General features: G+C 29.2%; 2 protein-coding genes across 2 annotated transcripts in view; one reads left to right on the forward strand and one right to left on the reverse strand.

Moving 5' to 3' along the window:
- Nucleotides 1–21,136, forward strand: part of LOC148226240 (uncharacterized) — a 182,033-nt gene that overhangs the window by 152,912 nt on the left and 7,985 nt on the right. The window contains exons 7-10 of the mRNA XM_088204022.1: nt 12,367–12,488; nt 17,858–17,883; nt 18,704–18,867; nt 19,339–19,486. Coding sequence (XP_088060148.1) covers nt 12,367–12,488; nt 17,858–17,883; nt 18,704–18,867; nt 19,339–19,486 — 460 coding nt within the window. The remainder of the gene's footprint in view (nt 1–12,366; nt 12,489–17,857; nt 17,884–18,703; nt 18,868–19,338; nt 19,487–21,136) is intronic.
- On the reverse strand, nt 1,444–9,681 carry LOC148226243 (UDP-glycosyltransferase UGT5-like). Its single transcript, XM_088204563.1, has 7 exons — nt 9,370–9,681; nt 8,794–9,101; nt 7,912–8,122; nt 7,648–7,758; nt 6,156–6,267; nt 5,445–5,664; nt 1,444–1,717 (listed from the first exon to the last, which is right to left on the reverse strand). Exons 1-7 carry the CDS (start codon nt 9,679–9,681, stop codon nt 1,444–1,446), a joined length of 1,548 nt encoding a protein of 515 aa, XP_088060689.1.

Below are 21,136 nucleotides of genomic sequence, written 5' to 3' on the forward strand. Positions count from 1 at the left end.
ATTTCGAATTTGCTGATTTTTGTATAAAATATAAAATAATTATCATCAATTGAAAGCCCTTTGTAATAATTCTAGTATTTTTTGGTAGTAATTAAAATGCCAGAATATTCAGTTTTAGTCATTAGTCGAATGGGTGTGATTTTCAGAGAGGTATCTAATATTATTGTCAATAACACGTAATAAGACAGACGCTAATATTATTATAATTAGGTAGCAGTTATTAACTTTTGGGTTGTTTGAAATTCTTACCAGTAACTTAAAACTTTTTTTTGTATACGCGTCAACGCAACTTGCCCAGATTTTATTAAAAATCGTAGAAAATAAAAATAAGTAGTATTTATATATCATCATAATATTTTTTAAATTAATTTGTAGTTGTGTCAAGATCTTTACGTTAAATTTATTAATTATTAAAGTAAGGATATAGAACACTTTAAAATTTTAGTAGCTACAAAAAAAAAATATTTAACAATTTTAATTAAAAATATTATACAAATTACAAATATTACACACAAACATATTAAAAAACTTTAATTAAATATCTTAATTTCATCAAGTTTCAAATAAATTAAATAAATATAAATAATTGTCAAACATCGTAATTAAAAATGATTTTTAAATAGTTTGATATATAAAATATTTAATAAATAAAATTTTTATGGAAATGGTACAAAAAAATCATGAGATAATTCACAAGGGAAAAGTTATAGAACATATTTAATTACTCTAAATTTAAAATTCAGTATTTTATAAATTAATTTTTCGTAATTAATTTATTTTATAGGCTTTTTAACTATGTCTTAAATAAAATAGTATCAATAAATTTTACTTTACTATATCGCTAAATCGTTAAGGTGGTTAACCTAAACTACGGTCAAACCGGCCTGCTTCAAGAGCTAATTCTAACCGCCAATCGGTTCGAACTCAGTTTAAGGGTTTTAATTCTCTACCGAACAAATACATAAATACGTTTATTACGCACAGTAACTCTAGTTAAGTTCTGCCATAAATTCCATTCGCAAACCTGTAAATTTTCAGTCACGTAAAATACATTTACCTACAAACTACGGATCAACGTTAACTGCTCGGTTAAAAATTCATTTTTTCAACACTCTCGAGCGCAAATTATTTTCACGCTCAGGGGTGGTAAAACTTTTATTTTTCGCCCCAATTTTATACTTACATTCCAGCCACGTGCGGCCCAAACGGGTGCGCTTCGGAGATAATGTACTTTTACGATGTTTAATGGCTCTCAAATATTTTTCTTGACTTTATCATTTTTCGCATACCCAAATCGCCGTTTCAGGTTCGAGCTTTTAGAAAAAGCTTTCAAGGAAAGGTCCTGTGCGTGCCCTTTTTTATCCATGTTATTTTAGGAGTCCTTAATAAATATCTTAAGGTTATTATAATATTTATTCAATACATTAAGTAATATACATATAGCTATGATGTCTTTTCTTTCTTATCGTTTGCACAGTACATTTTGATTATAAATTTGTATGCCTTGTATAAAATATAAATTATGGCTGCAGCTAGTATAATTAAAAATGCTACTAAATCTAACATAAAATGCAGATACCATGGTAGCTTTTGAGCTTTTAAATGCGGTGCTCCTTTGTGTCGTAGAACATATTCCATCCACCAAGCCACATGGTCGATATGTCTAATTGGTTGATCTAATATTTGGTTAGACAAATTCACAATGTTTGTTTTGTAACTGAAATTAAAAAATAAATACACATATTCCTTATTTACATATTTTATAATTATATACATAGGTTAAAAACTTTTGTATTGTTTTTAAGAATAGATAAATATTTAATATTTTTAAAAATAATGATCATGTAAAAATTAACGTTAGAATATAGAATAATATACTACCTGAAAATTTTAGACATGTGCAAGAGAAACGAATTTTATCAGACAAAATTAAACTATTTTCTTATTAATTGACATTGCGAGACTTTAAATAAAAGTCTTGCATCATTATATATATATATTATATATACATCGATAGAATTTTCAAGCAATGCAATAGGTCAAGTAGTGGATTCGAAAAGTGCAACAAAACCACGAAGAATTTTATATTGCTACGACTTGTTCGAAAGCTTGGTGCTCCCGTGTCGAATCACCGTTCGAAAGAAACTCGAGATTGAAAAGAAAATAAAATACGAGGGATGAAAGCCCAAAGGGGATGAAAGCAGGCGACACAAGTTAATTCCCGAAGGAGGTGCGTCCCGCCACCGGTAAAAATAAACGCGAAGATTAATGTACCGTAAAAGGTTACGCTTTTTCGGCGAAAAATTCTCGCCGAAAAGAATTTTGACACCGTTGCAAATTGCGGCGTCATAAGCCAAGTGTGAAAGTATAAATTGGTTGCGGGTAAAATGAAACAAAATAAATAATTCTCGAACTTGCCACTATGCCTGGGGGATAAAAATTCTATCGCTTTTGCGAAAGCTCGCAAGACACTTGCAAAAGCTTCAATTTTCATCGTTCGGACCCTTTGCATATTATCGATTTGGAAAACAATTTTATTTTGCTTCTCGTCGATGTCATATTCAGATTATATATGAGTATCGGCAAACAACAGCATCGATAACGTGAAGAGTTATCTAAAATCAAATAAATTCAGGTAAATCAAGTAAAAGAGCTTTGGATTGCATACAACTCTAAGAATGATCGACTATACTAAATAAAAACAATATGTCATTAAAAATAAAATAATAAATATTACTAAATAAATAAAATACTACAAACTTCGAACGGATCAGGCTTTCGATGAAGTGACATATGGGATTAAAATTTTAAATAATCGAAAAAGCAATATATCAGCATAAATATGAAACCATAGTCTTATCTGAGCGATAGATCTTCTATAGTAAAATAACAAAATAATTTATCCGGCAATAAAATTGGGCGTACTTCAGAGAAATGTACTAGGGCTAGTACTGCACTTGATATATACAGCAGACTTGTCAAAAACAAACAGGAAAACCTGCGCAGCTTTTTCTGACAACATAGTTATTACGGCTTCTTATGACAATCTAGATATAGTATCCACTTATCTCTAAAAAAACATTAACAAAATACAAAAATGACTGCGTATTTAGAGAATAAAGGCAAACGAGCTAAAGTCTGTCTATGTTACGTTTGCCATAAGAAGAAATGTTACGCCATCCGATTTATTTACGCAATAATTTTACAATCGGATAGTGAAAAGCATTTGAGTATGAACCTCGACAGAACTATATATTTGGAGTAAAAGAAAGCATATAGGACTTAGTCTGAGTCTAATGGAAAAAAAATCCTTCTTGCAGTGAAGAATAAGCTGCTCGTATACAAATCCATTCTTAGATAACTCAAATATAAAAATAATTCGAAAATTTCAAGCGTGATATGTCTTAAGCTTTATTAATCACAAGGACTTGAAGATGAAAATTGTGAAGGAATAAGTGGAAAATGTAAGACAAAAATACAAGAAAAACATTCCAACGTAATGGCAAATAATTTGATTACGGAGAGATTCACTGAAATAATAAAGAGAAAAAAAATATAGCTGTCTTGATAAATCGTCGATGGGCGATTCACCCACGTGATATTTAAAGATAAAGATTTTGCTGAATGTCAGAATAGAGAGAAATATTGCTAAAAATTATATAAAGAGCATAAAAACTACTCAAGGCACTAGCCGCAAAAATTTGTTAATTTATTTAGTGTATTAGAAAAAGGTTTTTCATTTATAAAAACATTAAATATGGTGTAAGTTTACTATTATTTCAGAAACACGCGTTCAGGATCAAGTCAATATATTAAAAACAATATAAAATCCGCGTTTCCACAGCCCAAATCAAGAAAGTCGTTTCCAGGCTCAATAATTTTATGATGACTTTGTTGAAAAACAAATTATTGGTTGTTAAAAGTCAATTTTAAAATAAAGTGCAATAGAACTATATTTTGAAAATTGTTTTTATATTGTATCTAATAAGTTTTCCAGTTCTTCACACATGGTAATTTTGATATTTTTGATATTTATTTATTTAATATTTTTTCTGTTGGAATGAAAAGCAATATACCAGATTCTGGTCGTGTCTCAATGAATAATTGATAAAACACAAAGGACCGTAATGGGCAACCGATTAGGGTCCCTTTTGGGCCTTTGACCCGCATTCGGAATTCGAATTGGATACTTAGCTTGCCGCTGCAATTTGTGTCAGTCGGAATTAGTGTTTAAGAGCAAGGAGAAGAAGCAATATATGAAGGAGTGTATCGGCGAGGATCATCACTCTTGTCGATCGTTCTATTCGCATATAAAACAGGAAACGATTGAGAACGTCTGCGTTCGACGTTTATTGTCAATGTAAAATATGACGGTTACTTCGGAGTTTCCTTTAGCGCCTATGGGGAGATTTTTTCGTGAACTTGTCGCGTTTAACGGCGCCAGCGTCGCGCATTTCTCGCGATACTCCCGGAGGACTTTTATGTTTACGACGAACGAGATTGCTTTGAAAATTTTCCTTTAATAACCTGTGTTAAAATTTCTCCATAAGAAAACATTGGTGCAATGTTTGAATTTATCCAATTAAATGATCAAGAAGATCATCCTTATTTTTGTTTTTAGTGGAACTAAAACATATATTTTGCAATGATGTATTATATAGAATTGACAACTTTACGATACATCAGTAAATTTTATAATGTTTTATGCGTTCCAATTTTGGAGATATATATTTGTTTTTTCCGAATTGCGGCGTCATTTTATCGTACGTTGTATGAATTATGTGACAATATATTATAATATTTACGTATATAAAAATCATGCTTTTGTGGGGTGAAAGCTTAAATCAGACTGTCTCGTCGTTTTGTGTAAAGCACCAAAAAAATTTAAATGCATAATTGGCTTCTGTGGGTATTTTTATGCTTTATCTGTGTAGAGAGATATTTAAAAAAGATAGCCTATAAAATATTGAATTACAGTTTTGACTTATAATATTTGTATAGCACCTCTTTTTATTACAAAACAGAAATTTAAGGATTGTTTTAATGATATTTAAAAGATACCGATTAAACGATTTTCTTAATGTTGTGATAATTACGATGTCTAATGTACAACGTACAAAGACTCGAGGAGTCATTTTTTTAAATGAAAAATCTATCGGTGTCAAAACCGTTTCATTGAGCTCAAGAGAGTGAAAAAGTTTATTACACCATTGAGCTAAAAATTACATTTTCTACACAAAGTGAAAAATTGTATCTTATTTTTGCTCTAAGTAAAACATGTCATAATAATTATTACCGGATTCAATTATTTATTTAGTGGTATAATTATAATACTTTATATACTATTTTTAGTATAAATAAATCTTATTTTAAAAAATTAAATGTGTCGGATAATATTATTGATACAAATATATGTTTCAGTATATCAAACAATTATAACAAACCTCGAATTGGTTGTGATTTTCATTATCATTTCATACATATTTTTCTCGTTGACGTCATTAAAAAGTAAAGTTTCCCCACATCCTCTCGCTTGAAGTTGACGTACATTGTGAGGTTGGTCTAATAATATAGGTATACCCAAAACTGGAACTTTGAAATAAACTGCTTCCTCCATAGACTGATGACCGCCTTGTGATATAAAAAGTTTGAGGTTTTTCTCGGCTAAAAGTAATAATGAAAAAGAATCACAATACGAAAAAATATTTATATTTATTTATAAACATTATTTTTTTTTTCGTAAAATGAGATAAAGCACTCTTTGTGTATTACATCAACCTTTATATTACACGGTTGTTTACAGGTCGTTTTTATTCGCAGAGATTTTTCGTTTCGACGGGATCTGTTTATATTGACCCTTTTGTTGGTCCAGTTTAATTAGAGGCTTCTGTCGAAAAATACAGTGTTGGGTATACAAAGCTTTGCACAAAAAGGGGTTATCACAAAGACAAATACTATTGCTAATAATACTAAACGTACAAAAGTGCGAAGTATTAAAAGTATCACTGTGCGTTCTAACTATTTATAATAACATAATTAGTAACTTGTAAAACGTTCTCTATTTACTTAATAAGATAATAAACGTAAAAATAGAGAGGATTCTATTTTTAAACTTTTGCAAGCTTTCTATTTGGTCATAACGGGAGCAAAATTACCTAGAATATCCTGTTGCGGACACCATTGACACGTTTCCAAATTGGACGGTTGGTTGGGAAGAGTTTTCTGCTCCCATTTCCACAAAACTTTATATGGCAGCTTGGAAAATGCCTGAAAATATAGTTTAGCTTAGAACAATATAAATATATATATATATATATATATATATATATATATATATATATATATATATATATATATATATATATATATATATATATATATATATATATATATATATATATATATATATATATATATATATATTTATATATATTATAAGAAAATAATGATTCCTCTTCGGTTTTTTGTGTAGTGGCTCTGTGGTGACTGTATGGTGGCAGCGACAGGAGCGCGGAGCATACATTCGCTCTCAACGGAAGCACACAACGAAATGAGTGTAGATACATAAGGAATAAGCTAAATATATAGAATATATAAACACAAAAGAAGACATTTCTAATACCCAACTCCCAAGGGTTTCAAACTTCACCTGTCATTTTCTTTTGAGGATTATACAAAAGCTTGGGAATGCAACAAACATTTTTAATATGATTTAGAACATGTAATAAATATAGTGCAACAGTAGTACTGGTAAACCCCTTACCGTTTGGAAAAATTAATACAATAATGTAATTTATTCTCTGATGTATTTTAATAAATTTATAGAGGTTAATAATATCGCAAAATACTCTAGTTAGCTTGAGTATAATAGGTACCCTTAATAAATCTGAGATATTAATAATTCTTAATACGCAAATGACAGCACAATTATATAGTAAGTAATTAAGATGAAATGTTTGTAATACTTTAAGTATGAATAAAAGGGTTAATTGAGAATACGTAGCATAAGTTAAAAGAAGGATTACAATTAGAAACTCGAACACTGAATATATTTGCACGTTTCTATTTGTTAATATTTGTAGTGAAATCTTTTTTATGTTCAATATGAATATCGCTTCAAGTTTAGAAATGAATCTGTTGATTTTAACAGCGTAAGTAATTCATTAATGAGTTGTAGTTGCTGACTATAAAGCATACAAAACATTTCCGACTATAAAACACAAATCAATATAAAATAAATGAGTCCTTTTGAGAGCAGGAATAAATAAAAAAATACTTTCTGCTTATTTAAAACCATAAATAAAATTGAGATTCTTATTAGCGGTTATTATATTTGACCGACGACCATAAAAACATTTTTTTTATTCAAACATAAATGCCACTAAATAGTTAAAAATTACTAAATTCGGACTTTAATAAAAATCCAAGTCAGTGTTTCGCTGCATATTGTCACATACTTTTTGATCATAAATTATAGTAAGGATCTAAAAATATGGATCTTTATTATAGGCATCCGATTACACCGGATTGCCTAACTAATCTTGAAATGTCATGTTCAACGGATTACGCGGATTTAATCGAGATTAAATTAAGATGGATGGTTACTTTGATTACGGTGTTAGTGTGTAGTAAATTTGCGTAATTAACCTTGATTAAGTTTTGGGTCCATTCGAGCGGCAAGCTGCTGCTTTTGACATTCGATCCCAGACTAAAGTACACGACACCTTCGGGACTGTTGTTGAAAAAGTCTCTTAATTTCTGGAATTGAATTGTTATTTTGCTTGTGTAATAATAAAACTTTGCTTCGCTGCGAGTGGCTCATTTGATTAAATAGCTCGTTAGAGGCAAAGTTTTGCCGAAACTTTGAATGAAGAACTAAACTCGTTTATTATGCATTATCTTAAATATAACCTTATTTAACGGCCTCGTCTTCTCGCTTATGTGTATCATCGACATGTATTTCCACGTTGGTACTTTTGGTCTAGGATTCAATACTTCCGATTGGGATGCGAATACCATACTGACGTTATATGATAGCTCGTACACATCTGGTGCATCTTGGCCGAAATGTTTTCTTAAATATTCATTTTGCTTTGTGTGACCCCAAGTGTAAACGTTATATCTAAAAAATAATGTAAATAATATATAAAATATATATGTATATTATCGGCAATATCATACGACAAAAATTTAAATGAAAATCTCAACTGCGGTTTATTTTTCAGTTACATGCAATTGCATACATTACAATGTACAACAAGGTCATACCACGAACACGAAGTAGTCTTATATATACATTAACTTATATGCTGATTTCGGTTTCATTCTTAAGTGTATATCAAAGTCTCATATGTTTAAAATTTATCCATTTCAAACACATTTTAAATATCAAATTACAGTTTTTTTTTCATTTCAAGACTGAAATGTCGAATTAATAGTAAATGTAAAAAAATAATAGTTAAAATATCAGGATTACCTCAAATGGCTTTTGATTGGTGATAATTCTTTTATATGTATAATAAAAAAATTGACAGAAATATATAATATAAAAATTTCATTTGCTTAATAATAGATATGGGAACTAAAGGACGAAGCATCTCATAAAGAGGCATACAATAGATTCTCATTTCTGAGATGAATAATTATTAAAAATTAAACAGTTGTTCTAGAAATAGTGTAGCATATCAAAAAATATAAACAGTGTATGATAAAGGACCACGAACCGAAAAATAAAAATGTATTTTGTATAGCAAATTCAAGGTTTTTATTTCACTTACTTGCGTATTTTTTTACCTGAATAGTATCGAATGGTAGACTGTATGCAATCTCTGATAAAAATTAGCGTGTGGTAAAAAGAAGTAATAAATTGGAGAATCGTGTAGGTAAGGATGGTACGGATTTCCAACCGTATCGTGCTCGACATAGAATGCATCCATTGTCACAACACCAAATAAAGGACACTTGAACCTGTGGGCCCACCCAGCAAGTAAATGGTATTTAAGGTACTCGATGACGACCATATCGAAATGTTCAGATTCGTTTTTGATGAGAGCAGATACTTCTGGTAGACTCAATTGCATTTCGGCTATTTCAGGCATCACCTGTTTATTAATAACAAATACAATTATCTGAAATCTATTAAAATGTAAGATGATGTATTTTTTTATGGCGATTTAAGAACAATAATATAACTATTTTTATTTAAAATCTAAAAACAAATATTCAATAAGAATATAATACTAGTAACTTTTTAACAATATAAATAATTTCATAAAAAAAAAACAAAAATATTGATTTAGACTGTAATTATTAAATTTCTTATAAAATTTAAAATAAAACGTATATTTGTTAGGATGATTTTTCTAATACCTTCTCATATATATTACATGTCTCTGTAAACGTCATATGACTTGTCCCTCCGTCAAATAGTTTCTTCCAATATTCAATAGTAGAGTTAACGTTAATCGTTCTCAGATTCGGATAACTTTCTGCATCCTTCAAGGGATACGTTGTTATCGTGACCACATCGTGACCTCTCATCAGCATTTCTTTGATAATCGGATGAAAAACTATATTGTGACTATGAGTCGGTGTTGGTATGTGAAACAAAATCCTAGCACTTTCAACATAATTAATCAAGCAAAGAATAGCACAAATAATATGTTTGCTAAAATAATACATGGTTCTCTATTAGAACGGGCTCTAACTGAACTCTGTGCATATGTTATGAATGCTTATATACACACGTAAGTGCAGTAAAAATAATATTACATTTGATTATAAATTAATCAAATGATACGTATTTACGATAGTCGTTACAAATAATTTCAATATTTTTGACGCAAATGTCAATATGTATCACAATTAATTGTATACATATGAGACTATAATAGTTTTTTATATGAAATTTAATATAAATTGTAATGTATGTTTACTTAGTGCTATCGATCGTTTTAAAGCGTTAACCATTTAACTATTAGTGAATATATTGTGTATGTTATAGCAAATAATATTTTGCTATCTGCAATAATAAATCTGCTGATTAGAACTTGCGGCGCGGTTGTTAATTTGCATGCAAATCTAGTTATGGTAGTGCTAAAATGTACACACAAACCGAACACTATATACACATATAGAGATAGACAAAATGTACACATAATTCATCGTGTTATATGAGAAGGGCAAATCTAAAATGCAAATAGTTTATCAAAAAATATATCATATTTAATTATTATATATAGTTCTGCTTAAGGATTTTATGAAAGTCTTTGACAAGGTTTGTAATGGAATATTAGTAAAAATAATTGGACGTCGGTTGCAAAAATGATTTAACTCCATTTGTCACTTTTTTGATTTTGGTCGTTAACCGATTATTCTTAAAGATATGTTTATGACACCTCAGTTCGCAGCATTATCAAATCGTGATTTATAATTTTAAATCCCTAAATAACCAAATTCTTCCTACCATCATAAAAAAATCAGAAAATTATTTTTGAGATACTTTTATAAGAGGATAGTTATTATCCATTCTTGTATCTCAACGCCTTTATTTTAGGAGCGTTGGGATACGATTCGTTGAGTTCTTGCAGAAAGTTGTGTGATGATAAACATTTTTTAAACTACTAAAGGGTTTAGTTGATAATCCAATTATTCTCACCGGTTACCGGAACGTCTTCGAGAATCACGAGCACACTAGCCGGCTCGCCTATGCCTATCGCCATCCGGCTCCTTAATACGCTGGCATTGCACTTTGATTTATTTAATGTGAGCTGCAAGAAATTCGTCCGGTTTGTATTATTTAATTTTATTCTTATATAAAAAAAATTTTCTTACAATTTAATATTTAGTATGAATTGTTTTTTTGTATATATATATTTGTGTATTGTAATAATACTATTAATGATTAATAACAACTGTGACACATTTGAGGTAACTTATTAGGTCATAATGGTCTTAATTAAATTTAAAATAATAATTAGGAATTTCTGCATATTATACAGATTGCTCCTAAATTATAAAAAAAACAATACTAAATAAAATATTAAAACGTTTGTATATATGTATATAAACATAGCAAATAATATTGCTGGCCCAAATTATTACTATTTTATACATATTTATTTATTTTGCTAGAAATGTGACTAAGTTTACAAATAGCTCTATCAATAAGATTTATTTTATGATACGTTCTTAGAAACTTATCTTTAAATTCATTATACATGTGCCTTATATCTTACACTTAACAAATACAAATCCATTCCTACGAATGTATAGTTACTGATATTAGTCTGAAAGATAAGGTAAAGATTTAAAGAAAAAAATATGAATTAGTTTACCAATAAAAAATGAAGGTAATAATTTTTCAAATATGTTTGTATAATAGATAAGACAATTTAAAAACAGTTAACATAAAATACCATATATGTATTATCAATTAACAATTTCACCAAGTAGTGTCAAATAGCCCTTTTATTTTAGATACATATACTTTTTAGAATGTAAAATACAAAAGCAGCCTCCAAGATAAAAAGGAACCAAAAAAAAGTAGTAAATAGTTTGTCAATCGATGGGTTAGAGACATAGTTCAGTTACCACTAAAATCGATTTATACAATTTATATTGAATCATTAAAAATACTGGTTCATCCGAAAATGCAGCACATTAAGAGTAAATAAAAAACAATTATACATTTAAATTATTATATTTCTATTTTTGCCTTTCTAAAGAATCTTAAAAATTAGGACCTGTTCATTATTCTGAATAACATCAATAAATAGATACATTTATATTTATTAAAAATTACTTTGAGCTAGTAATTAGTGAGAATATTACCGTGATAAATAAAAAGCATAAAACTGGATCGTAAAATAATAACTGGATTTAAAATTTACCTTGACAGTCATAGTGCAATTTTATAAGACATACGCCTCTTAACCTTGCCAGTAAATATTTAGACCTTACACTTCAAACGGTGCATAACCGACTTCTTACGTCACTTTACAAATATTAATAACAATATAATAAAAACGACGAATTGAAAAAAGTCTTACACGTACTGCGTATTTTTGTTATACAATATATAGGAATGATCTCGTATATACATAAGAAGAATATTAAGTGACGTGAGATTTTTAATGTTACCATTAAGTTATTGGCCGCTTATACTGCAACAAATTCATTTTAATGAATTTAAAGTTATTTAATTAGGTAAAAAAAGGGTTACGATACTCCTAAAGGACACATTACAGTCAATCAGCCGCCATTAAGAGCCACCGCAACATTTAAAAACCGAAAAGCCAGAGACTGCCCCCACGAGACCAACTACCATTGGTTTCATTCACATGTCCCTATTTTGTTATTCTGCAGGCCAACGTGGAGGCAGTAAGGGTGGCAGGGTTGGTGACCACCCTAGTCAGCGTCACTGGAGGGTCTCAGGAGGCCAACGGAGCGCCCAGAGTTAGTTTTAAACTTTCATCATCCGTACCTATGTATACCTACCGTTCTCGAGCACCTCATGCAACTACGCTAGCACCATCTTCTCACTGTATGCGCATGCCAACACTGCTAGACACTATCGCATTCTCTGCTATTAGACCAAAACCCACACAGACACAGATGGGGACAATGCCTCCTCCCGCACGTGTAAGTTGACCCTTAGTCTGCCAAAGTCGCTAAACTTTGACATGGCGGACGATTTCATACCATTTAAATGTCTAGAAATTCACGCGTAAGGTATGGTTCACACGACGCTGGATACCGTCTGGCTGGTGGTAGATTCGTTGAATTTCTTGAGCCATAATCCGGCGAACCGGCGTCGTGTGAACTCGGCCTTGGTAAAGGTCTCAACACACCATCGTGACGTAAGGTGAGCTCACGCGCGATGGCGTGTCCAGGCCTTAGATTTTTTGTTGGTATTAAAATAAGGTCGATAAGGAATTCTTAATTAAATCAAGCTTTTATTGAATCGACCGTAAAAGTATCAATAAAAAAATAAACACTAATTTTTATTGTCGTAAAAATGCACGACTTTTTCTGTGTGTATTTTGTCTATGTTAACAAGTGTAAAAATATTATTGCTAAGACATGTGTTTTTAAATAAATATTTTTTTTATCTAATAATAAAAAATAAATACTATTTTATATAAAAAATGAAACATTAAAAGAAAAACAACCCGCATTACTAAAAATATTTTTTATAAATAAATAAATTAAATGTTTGTATTAAATATTATAAGTGTACTAATTGTAGTTTAATTAGTGAAAATTAATTAAACATATTTAATATAAAATTATGTTATATTAATACTAACAAAAATAAATTTACTATTTTAGTGATTTACATATTTTTAAAAAACTATTTAATTAATGATTCTTTTTTATTAAATATTATATGTATATTTTTTTATATTCCTCAATTACATATTATTTTTAATTTTATTCAAAATATTTACAATTTATTTTGTGTATAAAATGATATCGTTGAAGCAATTCATGATAATAATATATATATATACAAAAAAATGGTTTTGTCTTGAGACAACCAAAATCAGAGGTCACGGGTTCGAACCACGGCAGCAGATTCAAATTTTATGTTTAAAAACATGCTTTTATTAAAAACTGGCTCCAGCTGCAAAGCAACATATATTAGTTTAAAAATATATTACACATAATAATTTATAATAATTATATATGTAGATATTACCGATTCTCAGATTTTAAGTCTGGTGTTTAATACATACTTGTAGACACTCATGATATATGATTGGCTAAGCATGCCAGATTACAACTAAAGTCTAAAATAAAATAAAATATTACACTATTCAGTGTATGCGAAGAATTGTGAGAAGTAAAATATATATCAGACCAATAAATATCATGATGTGTAATGCAAATGAGTTTATATAGGAGCAATATAAAAATTTTAAGCTGAATCTTATCTTAATAAACTAAAGAAAAAATATATAAACTCATAAAAACTCATATAAATAACTACTGATACCATACTTACATCATGTTCCATTTTATTTAATTAAATTTTATTAAAAACAACCAATGATAAATGATATTTTTTCATAAATAAATATTTCATGTCTGGTATTAATTCTAGCATTACAATATAAAGTATGAATTATATTAACACTGTTTAAACTTGATAATATAATTTTAAATATTTTATTAATATTATTAGCTTAGTTTTATATGTTTGATTATAGTTTATCAGTCATTTTTATTATTTTAAATTACTTTTTAATAAAATAGCTTAATTTTAATTGAAAATTTCATAAATCTATATATTGTATTTCTTTAACAACAATCAGATCATAATAGTAATTATATATTATACCTACATATGTGATACATTTTTATTTAAAGTAGCGACTTTTATAAAATATTAAATATATGTTTAACCTTGTTTGTCAAAGCGCATATTTATATCTATTTTATTTGGATATATGTATGTACAAACATAAGTATTATTATATTCTAGTAGTTCCATGGCATATGATACTTAAAATATTATATATAATTATCTATTATCTAAATTGCTATAATAAAAATTTAAGAAGAATTATGATGCTTTTTTTATGGTAATAAAAGTAGACTACATTGAAAGCTAAATCCATTGAATCAATAAATAATCAAATCTTTGTTTACCGTTCAATTATGAAAATAATTTTTATTCTTTATTTCAATAACCAAAATAGTTTTTAAAAGTCATAATATATTTTATATACTAATTGTATTAAGTATCTATATAAATATATGACCAGTATTTAACGTAAGTAACTTTTAAATTACCATATATGAGAAATATTTTATAGACAATTAAAATTAATTGTGTATCATAAAAGTTCGGTTCAAAATTGTATAATATAAAATATTTTTAATGAAATTAGCTCAGACAGAATTTAATTTTCTCCTCGAACACATCTCTTAACAATGAATTCTGAATGCAAAGAAAGAATTACAAAACCCACAACTAAGCGAGACAAGCGAAAATGCGATGCAACACGAATTATCTCCCTCGTCGCTCCCGCAGATGAAAACATGCAAAGGTAAAATGCATATCTTCTAGAGAAAACCGGTCCATTCTTATATTCTTTCACGTTTTTTTCTCTCTTTGCCAGCAGTAACTTTTTTCAGTGCCCTTTCTGCGAGCGTCGCTCGTTAAACTGCTCCCAAAAGAGAGCAAAGAAAGGGTCACTGCTATCTTCTGAAGATCTTTTTACATCCGAGCAGCACGTCTAATGTACTAGAGGAAAATTCGAAAGCGAAAAACGCAAGTAGAACGAAAATCCCCACAGTTGAAATGCCTCCCGTTGTTTTCTCGCAGACGTATCTTTTAACGAGTCCCGATAGTTTACACTGGATTTGGCAGGGAATTGTTTCGAATTGAAACATACGAATTAAGGGATCTGTGTGAAAGAATTCTATCAGAGACGTAGTGCAATTTCAATCAGATTGATGAGTTTCTTTAACTTGAGGATTGTCGTCGAAGTTGAATAATAAAGTGTTATATTTTATAAATAATATATAATATATATACAATGATTAGTAATGTATTATACAGATAGCATTTCGATAATTATAATTATCCATACTTAATATTTAAAAATGATAACCTCCTTCGTCGCTTCTTTAGGCAACATTTCACAACTGAGTTTCAATTCTAAACTTTATGTTTTGAGACCTTGAGATACAATATTTTGTCTCACAAATGATAGAATAACCATTGTAATGGTATAGTTCTACATATTTTTTTATTCTGTTTTTTCTCAATTTAATATAATTACTATTATATAAGTTACGAAGAATACCATTTTTTCAGTGTCTGTTAATGTTTTGTTAAAAATATATAGAACTTGATTATTATATTATTGGATTAAGGAACAGAATACCTTACAAATATTATTCATTTTTTTTAAATTTATGTAATGTGAGATATGTAAATAGGTCCATAATATAATTCATTGAGCTAAATTCAACCGAAGATATTTTTCATATATGGCACATGTATACGTCATCACTTGTACAAGATGTGGGTTAAAATCTCATTTGTATCTTTTACAGTTTTTAATGTATGTACATGTTTTATTTTTTGAATATAATTCAACACTGTATATTTTTTCCTGCATATTTTAAAATAAATACAACCATTTTTTTTAGGAAATACCCTATCAATAATTTATATCGTAATATAAGTAAACCACTTTGTTGTTGTACATTTAAAAATAAAATTTTTGTGTAAGTCTCTTAAAATCTAAGGACAGATTACAGCAAACCTAGCATTAAATATTCTGTATTTTAGCCTATTTATATTCTGACCTTGTTTTGAAACTTCCGACTAAATTTAAATGACATACATTTTTAAAATCTTAGATAGAGTTATCACTTGTAAATATTTTGGCATCTAAGCAAATTTTCACTTCATATACATTTATGTATACTACGGCTTTAACTAAAATGTATTTCAGAATAGTCTATAAACGTTTAAAACCACTTAATATTTTTAACTATCTCGTATCAAGCATTCAACCGTAACAAAGTAAAAGATATTACAAGCAATTTATATTCGGAAAAGTTTTACAATGTTAATAATGCGCGCGCAAATTATTCTCAAAATGGGGCTACTTTTGTGTGCGCCACTTATCATTTTAACGGAAGACATTAATTTTATTATTTAGCCGTTAATTAACCGCGAGTGTTTAATGGTTCGAACATTTTACTAGATAAATTAAACATTATCGCGTTTTAAAGACGGCAATGTAAATTATAAATTATTATTTTAAATGTAATAGATATATTTTATAAAAGCTAATATATATAAAAGCGTCATGAAAGATTAAGCACGCTGTAACGTTATTTAAAGTGGAACGTTTATTCCAAGGGTGGTTAACTCTTGGTCATTCGATGTGGTACAAAGTTTATAACTAACACATTGTCATAGGTAAACGATGGTCAAGTTTACTATATGTTTATATGACTCTGATTATTTCTTTGTATAAAAAAACATATTTTTTTGTATAATTATTGATTATTATAAATAAAATAAAACATTTTATTTTTGTAAAAATTATTGTAAAAAATTAAGGGTATTATTTTATTATTATTTTTAATTAAAATAAAAAGACATGATTGTTCGTATGTCCTAGCATGTGAACTTCTACCCCTTTTAATTCAATCTATATGTCTCTTTCTCTATAATGTGTGTAGTTTATTTCCCTGTGCTAATATCTATGCGCTGTTCATCGAGAAATGCATTTTATTTTTAAGAGGCTGTGTGATACAAAACTAAATACATTTTAAAATGGTAATGTTATTGAAACAATGAAATAATGATATAATGTTGTCTTGCCAATTATTATCCGTTAATATATTGAATGCTAGTTTATTCAAGTCTTAAAGTTTTATTATATCATTAACCATTTATAAACTACGAATATCTCAGAATGAGATAGTTTTTCATTTACTGCAGTATGTACATTTACCAAAAAGAGCGAACGATATTTTAATTTAATAAAAATCCTCTAAAGGGTTTTTAACCCGTTTCATTTATCATTCTTTTGAATTTTTAATAGGCAATAATTGGTGCTCCCAAAACTATTTTGTGATTATTTTTTTAAAGACTGTCGTACCCATTTCTGTAGATCAAAACCACATTATGAGCTTGAAATAAACTGTTTTATAATATATATTTTATTTTTCTAGTGTTATCTAATAAAAAAATTGTATCATATGTTATTTAATAGGTTTGTAAATACATGTAAGTACATATATATAAAAAGTATTCAACGCTACTCATACATATATGTATATATTTGGTAATTTCGAAGTAGATGTCGTTTTTTTATTTAAGTTTTAACAGTCAGTTGTGCCTTGGCCGTTTATACCTGAGTACGTCTTTTGTTATATCTATGTTGATGCACATCTGGACTACATATTCGGATATTTAAAATAAAAATGGGCTTTAAAATTTTTGATGGCATAATTTTTACCCAGTAAATAATTTATGCAAAATTAAATGCCATATGATTTTTTAAAAAAAAAAATAACAACTACAGTCACTAAAATTGTGAAGTGGTAGGCGATTTATTAGATATCCGTTGATATCAAGAATAGTCCTGAATGCGAGAAACTAGCAATGATAGACGATGATGTCATGTCTGCTGGAATGTAAGCAAATCTTACTTAAACTATCCATTAGCTGGGTGAGAAACTAAGCCGGTCCAATTGACACATTAACAAGATTTGGAGAAAGTGTATAAGAATTCCACACAAATTCAGCGAAGAAATCATTATTATTTTGAATCAAAGCATTTAACATTTAATGTTAATGGAGTTGGAAAATTGACCGAGAGGTGAAAAAAGATTTCATCTTAAAAAGGAAATTATATTTTTAAGCATTAAAATAAAAATAAACATTTAAAGAGGTTTTTCTTTTGTTTCATTAAAAAAACGACATTCATTTTGGAATTATTCGACATAAAATGGAGTTACTAGGCAACCAAAAATAAACATATCGTTCAGTGGTTTCTCAGTCTTTTTAATAAAATATTCACACCCAAACGTTTTAATATATAGGCCTCGTATACTTTCTTTCGATTATTTTGCTAAGACCTCGCTGAACAGCATGTACTCTTAAATGATATTTGAAGTATTGATACAAGTTAGTTGGGTATTCTACAACAGAGCGCCGTCGAAGAACACCGCAGAATGCGCAGCTATCTCCAGAGGGTTGAAAGGGAAGGAGTCCAGAGAGTCAGGATGTTCCTGATCATAACAGCAGCCTATGTCCTCTTTTGGGGACCGCTGTTCCTAGTCACCTTAGCTCACCATCCGTCGCTGGGTAATAGGCTCGCTTATGAGGTCAGTTGAATATTATTATTATTTATTTAATAGAATATACTCTAAGTCAAAAACTCAAATATATAAAACCTAATATTTTACAGCTAGTTATAGTGATATTTTTAATTTTAGTTACGATTAAAAATATTTATACCTGAATTTAAATTGTAAAAATATATAACAGTCCCTTTCATTTTACCATGAATATATTTTTTAAAGTACTTACATGGCTCTTGAGATTTACTAAAGGGTAAAGCAAATATATTTAGTCTAGTAATTTTAAAAACAAAATAAGCGACGCTTTCATATTTTCTATGGACGCTCTTGTGTAATAAAAGTCAAACAGTAGTCATATTTTTAACAAAAAAAAAGTAAAAGCGTTATTACAATAGTTGGAACAGTCCGTGTCGCAAAATTTTATAGCCGTCATATTTCAAATACATTTGAACCATTTTTTTATGATACACAATATTCTCTCATACAATATTTCAGATAACTCTTCACATCTCATACGTCCACGCTTTCGTCAATCCGACACTTTTTCTGTGTTTGCATCACGCTCTTCGACGAGCTGCTGTCCAACTGTGCTGCGGATGCTGCGTCCACTGGAGCCGCTGGGTACTCTCGTTAACTGCGGCAGGTGAGCACCTAAAGTAACTCATAAATCAACTTAATCATATTTGCGATAAAATTCTCAATTAGTTGTCGTAAAGAGACCGCTATTCGGGCGACATGAATAACTTAGATAGCGAATCTCTTCTCGAACAGAAGTTCGCCAAGTGTCTTTAGAGATAAGTTTAGATGTGCCGCGATCATAAATTCTCGCTTTCCCCACCTACACCGACTAAATTTGCATAATTTATAATATATTTCAACGTTTGTAATCTTCAGGTGAGATATATGTGGCCTTGAGAGGGTAAAAATATTCGGTAAAAAGCCTAATGAGACAGTGATAAAAGTCTTGAATTCTTATACTAAATTCTTTCTCATTGAAGCGAATTTCAGGATTTCTACCAATTTATTATTTAAAACTAGATCATAGATATTGAACAAAACTCAGGTGAAAAATTACAGTCACGTACTTTTCTATCGCGTACTCGTTTTAAACAAATAAGAAAAGTTTATATATGAGACGGAGACGACTACGTCGAAAGTAAGTTTAAAATGTTTGAGTTTAAATGTGTTACAGAATCCACTCGTCGAATTTTAGTTACATGTTTTATGTATGTAACTTTATCTAGTTCAAGGATGCAATTATGGTCCAAAACTATTGTCAACAACATAATAAAATTGTAATTAAATTGCTTAAAGCCAATGTTCTTTGCAAATTAAAACAATAACTCAAAATAAAGGTATAATATTATTTATATGTTTATATATGCATAAATAAAATCACGACTAAATTACATAACACATAACTTTATTTAAATAAGAGTTTATTTATAATCTTCTAAAACAACTTATTCGAAATATGAAATACACACATATGTATGTATATCTACCGATATTCTGTTCAGAAGTCAAATTGCTCTTGCTAAAGACGAGTTTTCAATGAAAGTGGGTCTCATTACACAGTATCGGAATTTATTGAGTAAAGTACTTTTAAGATAAACTTGTGTATTTAGACGGAATATATCTATATTCTATATTACTTTTCGTTGTATTTCAATACTATACTATTGATCTATTTTCTAACATGCTTGCATTTCTTATTAAAACCGGTATTTTAGTATTATTTTACCTACCTTTTAGCCAGTGCAAAAATATTAGCATTTTTCTTACAATAAACTCTATATTGTACAGATTCACTAAATTCTATCGCATAATATACAAACTACGTGTGGCGACCACACATATATGCACATTTAAAAATATGATTGTCTCCTTGTTATTGACCGTGACCAAAAACATTCATTCATTAACAATGAGACAAACAACATGACACAAGAGGGATTTCTTTTGACCACACAACACGAGTCGGTAAGAGAATCCTTTTTATGACAAAACGGTACGGACGCAATCAATCACCACAATGCAAACCCTTTCCGAAGAATTCGAAAGTCAGGAGCCAAGCAAAAAACTCGCTTTTGGAAATACACATCCGATTTTCCGAATTCTAAGAAGCCACTGCAGCGGTTGACTATGAGATCGATGCATAATCGCGATTGGCCAGCTAGCGTGCATCCCCCTAAGGGATATAAGCCCGAACTCCAACGAGGAGAGGGCAGACGGCCCAAGGCAGACGGTCTGAGATACGAGATGGCTGAGGCACGAGACAAGAGACGTCACC

Source organism: Plectrocnemia conspersa, unplaced genomic scaffold, assembly GCF_051122295.1.
Source record: "Plectrocnemia conspersa isolate PC_06_02 unplaced genomic scaffold, ASM5112229v1 ptg000014l, whole genome shotgun sequence".
NCBI classification, from domain to species: domain Eukaryota; kingdom Metazoa; phylum Arthropoda; class Insecta; order Trichoptera; family Polycentropodidae; genus Plectrocnemia; species Plectrocnemia conspersa.